General features: G+C 42.4%; 1 protein-coding gene and 1 long non-coding RNA gene across 4 annotated transcripts in view; both read left to right on the forward strand.

Annotated features, from left to right (window-relative positions):
• Positions 1 to 1,859: 1,859 nt before the first annotated feature.
• LOC130927707 (uncharacterized) lies at positions 1,860 to 2,284 on the forward strand. The gene is made up of 3 exons (XR_009066497.1): positions 1,860 to 1,922; positions 2,024 to 2,135; positions 2,227 to 2,284. It is a non-coding gene; the product is annotated as an uncharacterized LOC130927707 (long non-coding RNA).
• Positions 2,285 to 5,100: 2,816 nt separating this feature from the next.
• LOC130927682 (oocyte zinc finger protein XlCOF6-like) overlaps positions 5,101 to 14,536 on the forward strand; it is a 34,495-nt gene continuing 25,059 nt past the window's right edge. The window contains exon 1 of one of the 3 annotated variants that reach the window (XM_057853643.1): positions 5,101 to 5,480. In XM_057853643.1, coding sequence (XP_057709626.1) covers positions 5,354 to 5,480 — 127 coding nt within the window. In that variant the 5' untranslated portion in view covers positions 5,101 to 5,353. The remainder of the gene's footprint in view (positions 5,481 to 14,536) is intronic. The other 2 variants (XR_009066485.1, XM_057853644.1) reach the window with 2 other exon arrangements.

The raw sequence follows: 14,536 nt of genomic DNA on the forward strand, positions 1-14,536 counted from the left end.
TGCGGGGAGCCGGCGCTGGAGGAACTTGACTGCGGGGAGCCGGCGTTGGAGGAACTTGACTGCGGGGAGCCGGCGTTGGAGGAACTTGACTGCGGGGAGCCGGCGTTGGAGGAACTTGACTGCGGGGAGCCGGCGTTGGAGGAACTTGACTGCGGGGAGCCGGCGTTGGAGGAACTTGACTGCGGGGAGCCGGCGTTGGAGGAACTTGACTGCGGGGAGTCGGAGCGGGAAGCTGACTACGGGGAGCCGGTGCGGGAAGAACTTGACTGCGGGGAGCCGGCGCGGGAAAAACTTGACTGCGGGGAGCCGGCGCGGGAAAAACTTGACTGCGGGGAGCCGGCGCGGGAAAAACTTGACTGCGGGGAGCCGGCGCGGGAAAAACTTGACTGCGGGGAGCCGGCGCGGGAAAAACTTGACTGCGGGGAGCCGGCGCGGGAAAAACTTGACTGCGGGGAGCCGGCGTGGGAAAAACTTGACTGCGGGGAGTCGGCGTGGGAGGAACCGCCGCACGCCGTCGGCGTTGATGACCACGCCGAGGCCTTTGGTGAGCGCCTTCAGGTGGCAGGGGCGGCAGAACGGCCTCATTAGGCCGCCTTGTCCCAGGGCGACCCCGCAGACCACCCCGGGGGGGTCCCCGATAGATGGCCCAACGGGACCCCAGGTAGGAGTCTCTGGCCAGGAGCTCCGAACGGGACACAGTGGTAGGGGGGTAGAAAGAAAAACGATCAGAGGAAACAGAGGCTGTGAAATCAAAATCCGGGTCAGAGTCAGAATCAGAAAATAGGAGATCGTATAAATTATGATCCTCCTCAAAATCAGAAAAATCAGAGTCTAACAAAATGTGCTGTGGTCGGGTTCGGGTTGATGGGCGCCGGCGTGCCTGCCGAAAATGAATTTTTCCCGCTGGGTCCACAATTGGTTGCGTCATTCTGTCAGGGACGCGGGCAGACAGGCAGGTTTGTGTGGACCCAAACGCAGGAAACAAAAATGCAAGGCAGGAGGCAGATGGCGATGAACTCAAAAAACGTTTTAATGATATCTAACAAAAGCACAAAGTACAAACAAAACCACTGGGGATCAAAGGGCAAGATTCAAACAAAACTTACTTAAATCAGAGGGACTGGTACACGAGGGCTTGGAACGGACTTGAAGTTTGCAAAGACGGACATAGACATAGACAATGACGCAGCAAGGGGTGACAAGGAACTGGGTCATTATATACACACGCAGACAAGGGGTAACGAGACGAGGAACAGCTGGGCAACACAGGTGGATGCAGATTGCAGGATACGCTGGGAGAACACACACAGGTGAAATCAATGGGTAATCACAGAGACAAGTCACACTAGGAAAAACCCAACACAAAACCTAACAGGATGTAGTTATTTTTCTCAATGCATTTAATTTTTGCCAGAGTACAGTTGTAATGTTGTTGCTTTTTTTATTTTTTTATTTTTTTTTAACAGGAGCCCATTCACCAACTCTCTGCTGTGGTAGCTGGGAGTCTGTTTTCGGGAAAATTTCAGCCTGTTAGAAAGGTAATCTATTTAATGCCATTATTTTGCTATATTACTTTAATGCCAGTAACCCAAAATAACAATAATTTTGTATTGTATGTTCTTCAGAGGAAATTCCCTGCGGAAAAAAAGTGGATTTGTCCTGTCAACGTATGCGCTCATTGGATTTTAGTGGTTAGTGGGTTTCTTATATTTTCTTCAGACCTACCGAATCTGGAATGTATTGTCTATAGCTGTTAATTGAGCTGATGCCATAGAGAAGTGAAATTTCATTAGTAAGTTTACTACATAAATCTGTCATTGTGCGGAATTATAGATTGTCCACATGTCTGAGAGGACACTGGTGATCATCGATCCATTAGGGAACGAGGACAAATATGAGAGCAAAATCTTGCGGAATTGGAGGTACCAGCTTCAGAAAGTTTTAAATTCTTGGTCTTATGTTAATATGGAAGTTAAAAGTTCAATGTTCATGTTCATTGTTATGCTTATAAAACAATAATTAGGAACTTCTTGAGGTTGGCGGGCCGTGAGTTCCATATAGAAACTTGGACTACCAAAACTGTGCCCCATAACAAGCAACAGGACAACAGTAGCTGTGGGGTTTTGGTATTAAAGGTAATGATTTTAAGATTTCGGAGTCTGGAATAAACTTTGCGGTTGTTATTTAGCACTGATATGTAACAATGCCTAAAATGCCATTTCACAGTTTGCGGAAGAGTATATGGCCAATGGCGATCTCAGGCACACCCAGACCTACCTTACCGATGTTCTGAAGGCTCGAGGAGATATAGCCTGTGCCCTCCTACAGGCTGGGAGTCTGTCTGTTTAAATAAAATGTCTGAAACTTCATCGGTCTCCTCACATCATTGAACTCCTGCATGCTCTCAATGTCACTATTTACTTTCAAAGGCATCTAAACAACAGATCAGAGGATCTGTTGCTGTGCTTTATCATCTCGGGCCATCATTGATCCCTTATCCGTATAGGTTTGTCACGATAAAGTATTTAAAAAGGTAATAAAATTCATGTGGGAGGTCTTAAGCTCTGTCAAAAATATATCATTTATATCAGCAATGGACTACCATCCTTTAAATAGTACTGTCACTATAGGTAGCATCTTTAACAGGCTTATAACGTCCTTAATTTTTTTCTTTTAAAATGGTTAATAGGTTTAAGCATAGACATCATAATCGTACATTATGAAGTCTGGTTTAAGTCTGAATTTTCCCCAGTATGACTTTCAAATAGGCATGAAATGGAGTAAGTAGTCTTAAAAATACTTATTCAGCAGACAAAAAGCCTGTTAAACTGTGCCCCCTATAGTGCAATATTCAACTCACAATTCTACCGACAGTATTAAAGACGTCTAATCATCTTGCTCTCTTCATCCCTCTGCTGAGCGGTTCAGTGTTTTTCACTAGTTGACGTCCGATCCATTTGAAGTGCATGGGAGGTCCTCCCACGCAAAATGGATGGGACGTCTTCAGCTGTCAATGGCAGAGAAAGGCAAAACCGTTAAAGGACGTAACAAGCCTATTAAAAATGCTAATCGAGTAGCATATCATTACGAGTGACTTTATAAGCCTGCTAAAATATGCTAATTATAGTGACAAGTCTTATTTAAAGGATGTTATAAACCTGTTGAAATACAGTACTGCTACTGCAACAATATTTACAGGACATTATAAGCCTGATAAACTGTCACAACACTACATAATCTTTTGTTGTTGTTGTTTGTTTACATCTTTTAACACTACATAATCTTTAATATTAGTGCTTCGACAGTCACTGGCAGTACCTAACTAAACGTGTCAAACGTATGGTCCATTGGTTCGACGGGACACCTTGCATCGATAGTCCCCGCTGTCGAGTTCAGGAGCTGTCAAAAACGGGGCTCCTACTTCGACAAAGGCTCCCCATTCGTCAGAACACCGGCAGTGAATCATATTATCAGCATGGAGGCGCGTCCAAACAATGACGTAGTACGTCCCATTCCCTATAGACCCTACTCACCTACGTCACAAAATGGGCGTGTCGCTGTTTCCGGCCGCCATATTGTACCTATTATTTAGACCTATTCTCATTGTTTTCAATTTGTCGAGCAAGTTATAGAGCAATTCATGGAAGCCCCGGTGTTATCTGACGCTGTAAACTCATTGGATGCGTTGCATAAACGGCGTTACGTGGAAAAGCTTCAGTTTATCCATTCACCGGATCCGTATTTGATGCCTAAATCGATGTTTTTTGACCGGCTGCCTTCGCCGTCTCTGCCTGACCCTGATATTTACAAATATCTTGTCCACACAAAATCAGCCTATTCTCACGAAAGTTTGAAAAACTTTAAGAGCTTCGAGGCTTATAAATGCTACGTTGCTGGTTGGGTGAAACCGGTCCTCGTACACGAAAATTCGGCAGGAATCTTGTGCTCGGAAGGTGAGTTACGAAATTTTCAATTCAAAATCTTTTGTTCTTGCTAACATCCACTGTCAAGTCTAATGTATTTCATGTCGTTTGTCAATGGAGTTAAGGCTTTTAATGTTTATATGGTTTAGCGATAGCACTCACTACATACATACGTGTATGTTGTCGGCGATTAGCCTAGCAATGATCTTAATTGTGGTTGTCAGCCCAAAACCCTCTAAATATATATTAAATGCATCTTACCAGATATAAAATGACTACTACATAATCTGTGGTAATCGTTTGGAGCCCAGTTTTCTCGTCGAATTGCAGCAGCCCATCTCGCTCTCTTCTCTCCGGGTCTCTCGGAATCTGGTAGAACTTCAAGTCTCTCCGTCTTCTCCGTCTATCTTCTCTGTTATTGCAACCGACCGCCACACACGCCTTCACCATTTTGATTATTAATGTTAACGAGCAGAAAAACACGTCGTAAATAGGAGGAATGTACGTAGCCGTAACAGGTAAACATGATGTGTTGACGGACAATTGGGCGGCACCAGTCAGGAGGAAGGAGTTGTGACGTCACGTGGGTAGGGTTTATAACAATGGCGGCGCAGGGGCGGATATGACGTCAAACGGGAGCGGTGTATTCGTCATGTGCTTCGGGATACACGTTTTTAAGGTGTTTCGTGAGGTTTGTGGTATTACCACAATATCTGACAGTTTTGGCACAAACTGTGCACTTAGCCTCGTTGCTATTTATTGAATTGAAATATGTCCAAACCAGACTTCTTTTACGTTCCGTCGTCAATCCCGCAGCCATGCTACCAGCCTACCAGCTTCCAAATGTTTGTTGTGGCTGTGTTGGTGCCTCGTGAGGCGGAGGAAAAGCATGTTGATCGATACACAGGATAGGGACGTAAATGGGGGCGGGAGCAGACGCCGGTGCACTGCTTATGTGCATGCACTGCTTATGTGCGTGTAGAAGGCGAAAGGGAAAAGTAGTACATAAAGTGAGCACAAAAATATAGCCAAAAAATAGACAAAGAAAATATAATCCTGTATATTATTTCCAAATATCGATACTTTTGCTTGGGGATCGATACCTAAAACTTAACACGTTGGATCGAAATATCGATATTTTGGTATCGATCCGCCCATCATTAGTCGCCACAAGCTCAGTTCGGTTGCCCGTGCTAAGAAAAACGTGCTCAGCAATAAGTTGCTTTTTGTGCGAATTTAACCCAAAAAGCTCGCGACGCAGCAGGTCCAGAACTACTTGACTGGAACCAATTCGAAAGATTTGGTCCGTCCATCTTCAAGTGGTCTTTGTGTGCGTTGAAGGCTTGAACCTTCGCAGCCTAGTTAGCTTAGCATAGCCTGCGAACAAAGAACAACGTGAACATCAAGTTGGAACCACATAGTGTGCAAAAATGCGTGCAAGAAGGACGCCAGCCGCAAAGTTGGAGGCGGAACTTTGTGGCACAAAAGCTCAGCGACGACATGAACTCTCGACTGCTTGCAAGATGCAAGTAAAAGTTGTTCTTCGCAGACTAGCAGGTTGGTTCACCGATTCGGGAACTATTGTTCATTTTTCCCCCCGTCCCCATGGTGTTGATTTTGAATTGAAAGATGTGCATTCAAGGCCAGGCCTCCCTGTTTAATTGCATTGGACGTCTATCGTTTTGAATCATAAAGATTGATCCCAGTGGCGTCTTCGGGGGTAATAAAATATTCTTAAAGCAGTAATATGATGTAATTTCATAAAATGCCAAATAGGGTCACAATTAAAGTAATTAAACTTTGTCCAACAAATAAAGCATGAAAAAATAATTTATATGTTGTATATTTGACAAAATAATGGCGTTTCCGACGTTCGAGCCTGAAAGGGGACGAACCCGGAAGTGATCCGTCACACCGAGAACAGCGATGTCAGCGCTCCTTACGGCCGCCATACAAAGCCCTTCAAACAATGATTCAAACAGCGATATAAGCAATAGATCGAGCGCAAGGGAGGAGATCCAAGTTTTTGAAGAGTTGGAGGAAGAAGAGGAGGTTGGAATTTTATGTTGGACCTAACATGTATTAGCCAGACGCTAATCAGGATGCAAACAATGTGCCTAGACTACCTGACATGGAATGGAGACAAGACCCATCGAGATTACAAGATTTGTAAGATGTAGGCTGTTATTATTTTCATTTTTTGAAGATGCAGGCATTTGCACATAATTTTATGTTTTTGTCTATCTGATTGCATTGTTTAAAAAAAAATAATAATCAGACTGCATGTTCCTTTTGGCAGATCCTGCAGCTCTCGTGCATATAAAATAATAATATAAAAACGTTGGGGGGAAAGAAGGAGATGAGTCGTTGATGGCTTTCTCCACTTTGTTGTGGCAACAATAAGAAAACAAAATAATAGCGGACTGCCGCCACATTCGACTGCGAAGTTTTGCTTCTCGCTCATCTCCGCCTCGCCTCGTACTACCAGCTACTACTACTTCCTAGCTGTAGCTATCGGCAGGAAGTGGTGTCTAATGGCTTGAGGAAATGTAGTTTTTTCACACAAGCGAACAGATAACAAAGCACCACTTCAGTGTTGTCCCGAGACTACATTTCCCATGATTCACTGCGGGACTTGAGCTGTCAACGGTCACATTTGACAGCATTCTGCCGCGGTCCTCCTCGCCAGCTGTTTGCTCGCCATTCACGCTCGTTTGCATTTGATCGCTAGTCCGATACACTCCCGCTTTTTCGTTGAGGTCTTTTGTGTTTATTCGTTATTGGATCGTTTTTGTTCACTGTAAATAAGAGCCCTGAAGCAAGAAGGGGTAAGTCGCCATTTCTGTTCAACCCGTTTTCTCCTGTGTTTTTCCAGCGTTAGAAGCTAGGTTGGTGGCTGTCTTTTCTTCGTTCTTTTTCATGATCAGGGTTTAGTTAGCGGGTGGGGTTCAAGTGTAGATTCCTTTTGTTTGTTGTTTTGGCCTGAGTTTACCCTGAAGCCGCGCTTCATCTACATTTTGTACATATTCATTGCAAGTTTGATTGTTGTGTACATTTTGTGCCACTTGTGAAATTGTGTGGCTCGTTTTATGTTACGCCCTTCGCGAGCCGTCCTTGGGGCGTAACACTAGCGACCACAACAACAACTATGCCACGAGGTGGCTTTCAGCTAACGTTGCTAGCTTCTACTGTACATTCCACAACAGTTGGCAGCTCTGCTTTGACAAAGTCCTCAGTCATCTATCCAAAAATCGCACTTCTTTTTGGCAAATCCTTGATCATAAGCAGACCGGTTAAAGTGATCCTCTGATTTAAATACACGTAGGCTCTAATAAACCACAATTGTTCTCTTGTACTAAAATATGTTGTTAGAAACACATAAAATGTTAAATCAATGGCAATATTCTATGATATTTAGTCCATATTTTGACCGTTAGTTGGTGCCATGGTTTGCGGGCTCGCAGTGATGACGTAATTGGTATCTTTCCAAATGTGTAGCGTGTTCAACAATTTCTTATTGCTGCCTAAACTCGCGAAGTAAAATGCCTCGATGTGCTGCTTTTGGATTCAATTTCCAGTCAAATGGAAAAAAGGGGAGTGAAGTGAGTGGTCAAGGTGGAATTATTATTTTTAGTGAATAAGTGTGCATAAGTGGAAGCTTCTCCCCCTTTTTGGTCCCTGTATGCATGTATCCTAGCCACCACGCGTTACAACTGGCGCCCGAACATTTTTCCTGGATCCTCAGTCAAGTAAGGGTCCCATCGCGTCTGCAATAATGGTTTTGGATCTGTCCATTTATTTTTATTCGTCGGTCCCACAGCGGCTTTTCGGATCAGTCTATTTTGTGGAATCGATGGCCTAATCGCGGCTGCGATATTGCCATGTGATCGATCCAATTCCTGGATCTTCGAGTGAGTAAAAAACGCGGATTTGGATTACTATTGCTATCTTTTTTGTTGACTATTCTTCGTGGGAGTTTTCCCCAAATCATACTAAATAATTAAAGCACTATGGCACGCTACAGTGACGACAGTGACTCTGACGTGGACCTTACAACAATGTTGGAGTTCGTCAGGGAATGCGTGTTTGCGTACTGCTGAGCTCCCGAGTGAAGAGTGGTCAAGGTGGAAATATTATTTTTTGTGAATAAATGTGCATAAGTGGAAGCTTCTCCCCTTTCTGGTACTTTTATACACGTATCCTAGCTACCACGTGTTACAATGTACAAGACCTGGATTACACAAGGTGTGCTCTTTGGGCTGTACTGTATGTAAAGCACACGACAGCTCTGGATGCTTACAATCTACATAATTATATTGGGAAAACGTTTGAAAATGCAATATGCTTACCTTGAATATCTGCTAATAAAACCGGACAGCATCCACTCTCGCTCCCAACCGGACTTTCCAACAGGACTCTCGCATCACCAGTTTTGCCCAAATTTTTTTTCTTATCAGGTATTTGCTGCACGCATTTTTCCCTGAAGTTCGTCTTGTGAACGACCGACAGTGCTGTCCTGCTCTTCACCTTTCAGATCTGGTTCAAATAGGAAGGGTAGAACTGACGACATGTTGGGAAAGCTAACGAGTGACAAGCTGGAATTTCGGCATTCGGGGCCAGTGACGTCACGCACTGCGACGTAACAAGAATGGCGACCTATCACTTAAAATAATTTTACAAACTTTATTAAAAAAAAACATTAAGAGGGGTTTTAATATCAAATTATTATAACTCATACTAACATTTATGAGAATTACTTGTCTTAAAAATAGAGGATCCCTTTAAGGAAGCAGGCATCTTCGAAGTGTTTGCAGCAGAGAACACTACTCGATGATGGCGTGAAATTCATTCGCTTCGTGCGAACGAAAGATGTCCAAGGATGCCCTGCTATCCTTTTGCCACTCATACAACTTTTTGTTTGAGTGAGAACAAAACATTGCCACACACCGCCGTGGCATCTTACCGAGAAGCAATGCAACAAACAATACTGTTCTATGGTGGACTTCCCTCGCACTTCCCGGTGTGACGTAATTTCCGAAGATTGCCGAAGAAAAGCATTTTCGTTGTCAAGGGCGTTGCTATGGGTTAAACAGAATCTGGAAGGGTTGCGTTAAAAAAAAATAAACGAAAATATGCTTATAAATGTTTAGCCATTGATATTATCCTAAAACAGGGTTGGCCAACCTTACTTCAAATTACAGCTTTAAGCCAACCTAAATAATATGGTGTTGTTTCCTTAAAAAACATAGCATTACAATAAATGCCAACATATTCAAAATGACAATGACAGAATATTAATTTAAACCAATAATCATATACCCTGTCATTATTCACTTAAATATGATCGGTACTTCATAGAATAAAGTAGGGAGCCCTTCAGTGCGTCGCTATCCAATCCACTCCACTTGTTTATATTGAGAAGGCCCACATCGCTGAAAACACAGTCCGCGTTTTCCCTGTGACCCCCCAACCGCAGCCGGTCTCTGCGCGTGTCTTTTATTTACCTTTGTTGTTTTGCGGTCAAAAGTTACATCCCAGCTCTAAAGTAAAGCTGCTACTTGGCTAGTTAGCCTGAAATGTATTGTGAAAGTCCTAGTAGAGTTAAGTGTGCACTCTTGTTACCACTACCTTTGGGGTGGGGGACTTCCTTCTGGAAAATCAGCTGTGTTTCACATAGGAGTGGGAACCTCAGGGCACCTCACGATCAATGTTCCCTCTAATTTTTCATGTGTCTGAGCAAACACACAATCTCCCTGAGCACACTGCGGCCCACGGTGAGCAACATCAGATGTGCACCGTATTTTTTGGACTACAAGTCGCACCAGCCAAAAAATGCGCAATGAAAAGGTAAAAACATATATGCCGCACCGGCGTATAAATTGCATTTTGGGGGGAAATTTATTTGGTATAATCCACCACCAAGAACAGACATGTCATTTTGAAATGCAATTTAGAATAAAAATACAATAGAGAACAACAGGCTGAGTAAGTGTACGGTATGATAACATTACATGACTCATAAACAACGAACTGAGAACATGCCTGGTATGTCAATGTAACATAGCTATTTAGAGTTATTCAGATAACTATAGCATAAAGAACATGCTAACTAGCAACAATGATATAATAATGTGTGAATAAGTTCACATATAAGTCGCTCAAGAAAATAAGACGCACCCTCTGCCAAACTCAGAAAAAAACTGCGATTTATAGTCCGAAAAATACGGTACATAGCGGCCACACACCAGTATCACGCCTATTAGGCTCGAGCGTTTACGTCACAGCAGCACGGGATCATGCGAGATTTGCGACAACGCAACCATTGCGGAAGCATCACGGGACATTTAAACTTAGTGGCAACCAAAGATGGAAAAAAGTAAGGAATACTTGCCATTTCGATACAGAGACAAACTTGTTACCACGGCGAAGGACAGATATGTGAGCAATTTTAAGGATGTGAACAATGTTGACCCTCACGAGCAAGCCGAACACAAATGGAATAAAGATGTCGACAAGCTTCCACCACTACGCGAAATGGACATCATGCTGTATTTAGTGTTTGGTATATGTTACTACACTCATCAGCAATTCCGAAACTACAAATCGCTACAAAGCTACGAACAGTTTTGCTGCGGATGGGTGCAGGATCTTCACTTTATGACCATAGCAAACGGCAACACCATCTTTCTAGCAAAGGTAGGCAATGTGTGTTTACATTAGTCTGTGACCACGGATGTACAAATCTTTTGCTGCATAAAATGTAGCCTGTGTACAAATTCTTTGCCACTCTCTCACGCCAAAATATTACAGCTTTTTCATTTAGCTACGACATGAATTATGTCTTATGAAGACAATGCACATGTATGCATGCTAGTTGTTTAGCTGTAGCAATAGCTAACAACAGGCCGACTTAGGGCGTAAAGTTACTGAAATTTGCGTAAACAAACGAAATTAACTTACCGGAGTGGAAGTGCATAGAGCAAACTCAGTGTGTAACTGGAGAATCAAACGTTATGCCCTTCCTTCTGATCGAGGCCACCCATGCCATTCTTCGACGTTTGGTAAGTTCAGATATAAGCTTTCCCTCGCCTTTTCTCCATGTAGGGATCCGGAAGAAACTCAATGGTGTTCCGTCGAGCTGTACATTCTCCTTTCTATTCGATCGGTTGTTGCAATTCTTTACCGCACAATAATTTCCAACCATTTTTAAAGAGCGACCTGTGTTGAAATGCCTCAGTTTATCTTCCACAATGGCGATAGCGGCGGAAACCTCGCGAGTGCCACGTCATACGCTCGAGCCTAATTAGCATTTCTACTGCCCGTAAATTATTTATTAGCAAGAGCATTTAATGATTAACATCCATAATTAAAAAATATTAATAAATGTCACTGGAATACACACCAATCTGACTTAAATCGTACCTTATTTTTCACGTCTTAATATATAGAACTTGCATTTGGTGTACTGATATGTCACTGCTCTCATCTACTATCAGTGTATGCCAGGGTGCATTTTTAACACTGCACATAGTCTCGTTCTCCACTATATCATTGATTGAGTTTACAAATTCAAAGGCATAGTTTTTACTTCGCCAGCTTTCTTGGTATACTCACATACTTTGCCATGTGATTGCGGATTTGTTGAACTGACACCATTGACGCATTCATTTCGATGGCAAGTAAAATATTGTCAATGAGAACTTCAACTTGCTCTGGGTCAGATTTTGTTTTGTGGGACAGCTTGTTTCTCTTCTGTCGGTCTTTTGCATTCTCCTGCAATAATGTACCAATCCCCTGTCGCATCTTGAGTCTTTAATTTTCAACAGCTTTCAAATGACTTTTCTGCTGAATATGACGCTTGAGGTAGTCCAACTTCCACTCAGTCCACATTTTTCCCTCTGAAAACTCACTTGGTACTTTGGCTTCAGTTTCACCGCTTGTTCGTCTATTTGCACATGCTCCGACAGCCACTCGTTCTTATATGAACTGCATTTCTTTTTTACTTTGGCGAGGTGAGTGGATGTGTCGCTGCCCGTACGTTTCGCCATGAGAAGGGGTTGGCCTTTACGTCTCTCAACTCTGCCGCACTCACGCACTGTTGTCAGCTTGCTAACCTACACCGCGCGTGTAGGCTGGGCAATACACAAGCAATGTCAATGCTATGATTGGCTGCGTAGCGGAAGTGAACCTTATCGTATCATTTGCTGGACACCTGTCATTCACCGAGTTACAACATACGTTTCTGTTGATTTTTTTTTTTTTTGTGCGCAGCATTGAATTTCTTGTGCGCAGAGTAGGTGCCAGCAGTGCGCGATTGCGCACGCGCGCAGCTTAGAGGGAACATTGCTCACGATACGATACGATTCGCGATACAAGGCTCACGATGACGATTATCTCACGATATCACGGTACAGCGATTATCAATATATTGGTCAGAAATTGGATACATGATACATCTGTTGAAACGGAGAAAAAAAAGACACCTTTTCTGTGCAACATTGCTGTAAAATATAAATCTACTGCAAATTGTGCTCCTTCACATATAGAGGAATCAAACCACAACCACTGATATCTCTTGGAGAGATCACGATGAATGGCACCCTTAATTTCTTTAAAGTTTTAAATCTATAAAAAAAAATTTTTTAAAAAACAGTACGTAGGACACTGTAGGTGTCAGTCAGCAATTGAGCTTGGAGTGGGGCAATGATAAAATTGGTGGGTCTTTTCTTCGTATATGACCTTTGTTGCCAAAAGCGTTGGTTTGAGCACTTCCACTATCTGCTTCAGCATTTGAGATGTCAGACTAGGTCAGTCACAGTCTTCCTCACCTTAAAAACAACAAAATAAAAAATATTAGCTACTTCATAGCTTTTGAGTTGAAATCCTGATTTTTTTTTTATGTGTGGGAAGTATTGAATTAAAAAAAATATGAATTGAATGTATAGAAATTAGGGGTGGGCGATATGGCCTTAAACACGTATCACGATAAATTGAGCAGATTTACCTCGATAACGATAAATGACGATAAATTCGCCCAAGCGGACTGTTATATAATTTGAAAATCTGAATCAATGCATGGAATACAGATTAACAGTTTGTTGATTTATTTACCAGCATTCAATTTGATATATTTAACAATTGTACATGCAGTCTAAACATTAAGTTTATAAAAATGTATTGTAAACAATAAGAATTCAAGTATGAGGATTTATAACGGCGTGTATGGCTTGAACAATGTACATTGTCAAAAACAGTGTACATTGTCAGAATCAATATGCCTGTGCAAACATGTCATTGTAACGCCAATGACTTGCAGCTTGAACAGGACACTTCAAAAAGACAACTTATTGTTAATGGCTGCTGTGACATAATTATTCAATACAAGTGTTTACTTTATGGTTTCAGGGGTTTTTTCCCCCCCAAGTGCATTTTTTAATAAATGCACGCATACATGAACCCCCAAACAGACAGACACACATTAAAGCTATATTGATCTTCTGCAAATGAAACACTTAAGATTTTATGATAGCAGTAATGACAGGGAATTAAGCACATACAGGAAAATAGCTGGGACCATTTCTCTGTCATATTATAAGTTTCACCGTTGGATTGTGCTGAATGCTTTACCATCACAAAAGCTATCAGAGAAATCACACACAGACAGATACAAAATAACGCGACATAGTAATTGCTGGATGCAGTCCGTGCCCAATCCACTCATTAAGTTCAGCCGTTTCGACAAGGTTAGAGCCGCTATCCGACTCCATCACGTTCATATGTAGCGTTAGCCGCGAGCGGCCGCTAGCGTTAGCCTGTGGCCTGGCTACCAGTAGAAAGCAACATCTCCGGAAGTCGTGAGAACAAGGGAGGACAGCAGGTGAAAGCCCGTCTGGATGCCACCAAGAGTCTACTAAATGTCGGGTGAGAGTTTGGCGAACCTCCCTTAAGCCACACTCCATCACGTTTTGCTTGTAGAGTTAGCTGCTAGGGTTAGCTTACCGGGCTTCTGTTTGATTGGCTTCCCGATGATCACGTGACTCTCTATGTAAGCACATTGACTGTTTTCTTAAAGGGGAATGAACATAGACGAACAACACAGTCAAAGCGGAATGAAAAGACTATTTTCTTGTTTTATTAATTTACCGAATTTACCGACATGGTCAAAATTACGTCGGTCATCGTGAAGAATTTCGGTGACGGTAAATTTTCGGTTTACCGCCCTGCTCTAATAGAAATTAAAAATGCAACAATTACCTATTTTTAATATGTAGGCTACATTAATTATCATGCACATCACTATATCTTGGAACCTATTCAAACCATTTTTATAGCTTATTTTATCAAAATGGCAGTAAAAACAGTTTGTGTAGTAAACTAGATGGAAAGTGGTTCTCAAATAATATCAAATAAATCAGTAAATTCATGTGGGCTTGTTCGATATTCATTTTCATCCAGTTTCGGGTCCTGGTTTATTTTAAATCATTCAACACCAAATGTCATCAAAATAATACATCTAAGTTAAAAATCAATTACATTGCAAAACTTTCTTTCCTCAAGTGATGAAAGCGAAGCAGTGAAGAAATCCGGTGTGCACTTCGTCACCAGCTCCCATT

The sequence above is a fragment of the Corythoichthys intestinalis genome, chromosome 13 (genome assembly GCF_030265065.1).
Source record: "Corythoichthys intestinalis isolate RoL2023-P3 chromosome 13, ASM3026506v1, whole genome shotgun sequence".
Taxonomy (NCBI): Eukaryota; Metazoa; Chordata; class Actinopteri; order Syngnathiformes; family Syngnathidae; genus Corythoichthys; species Corythoichthys intestinalis.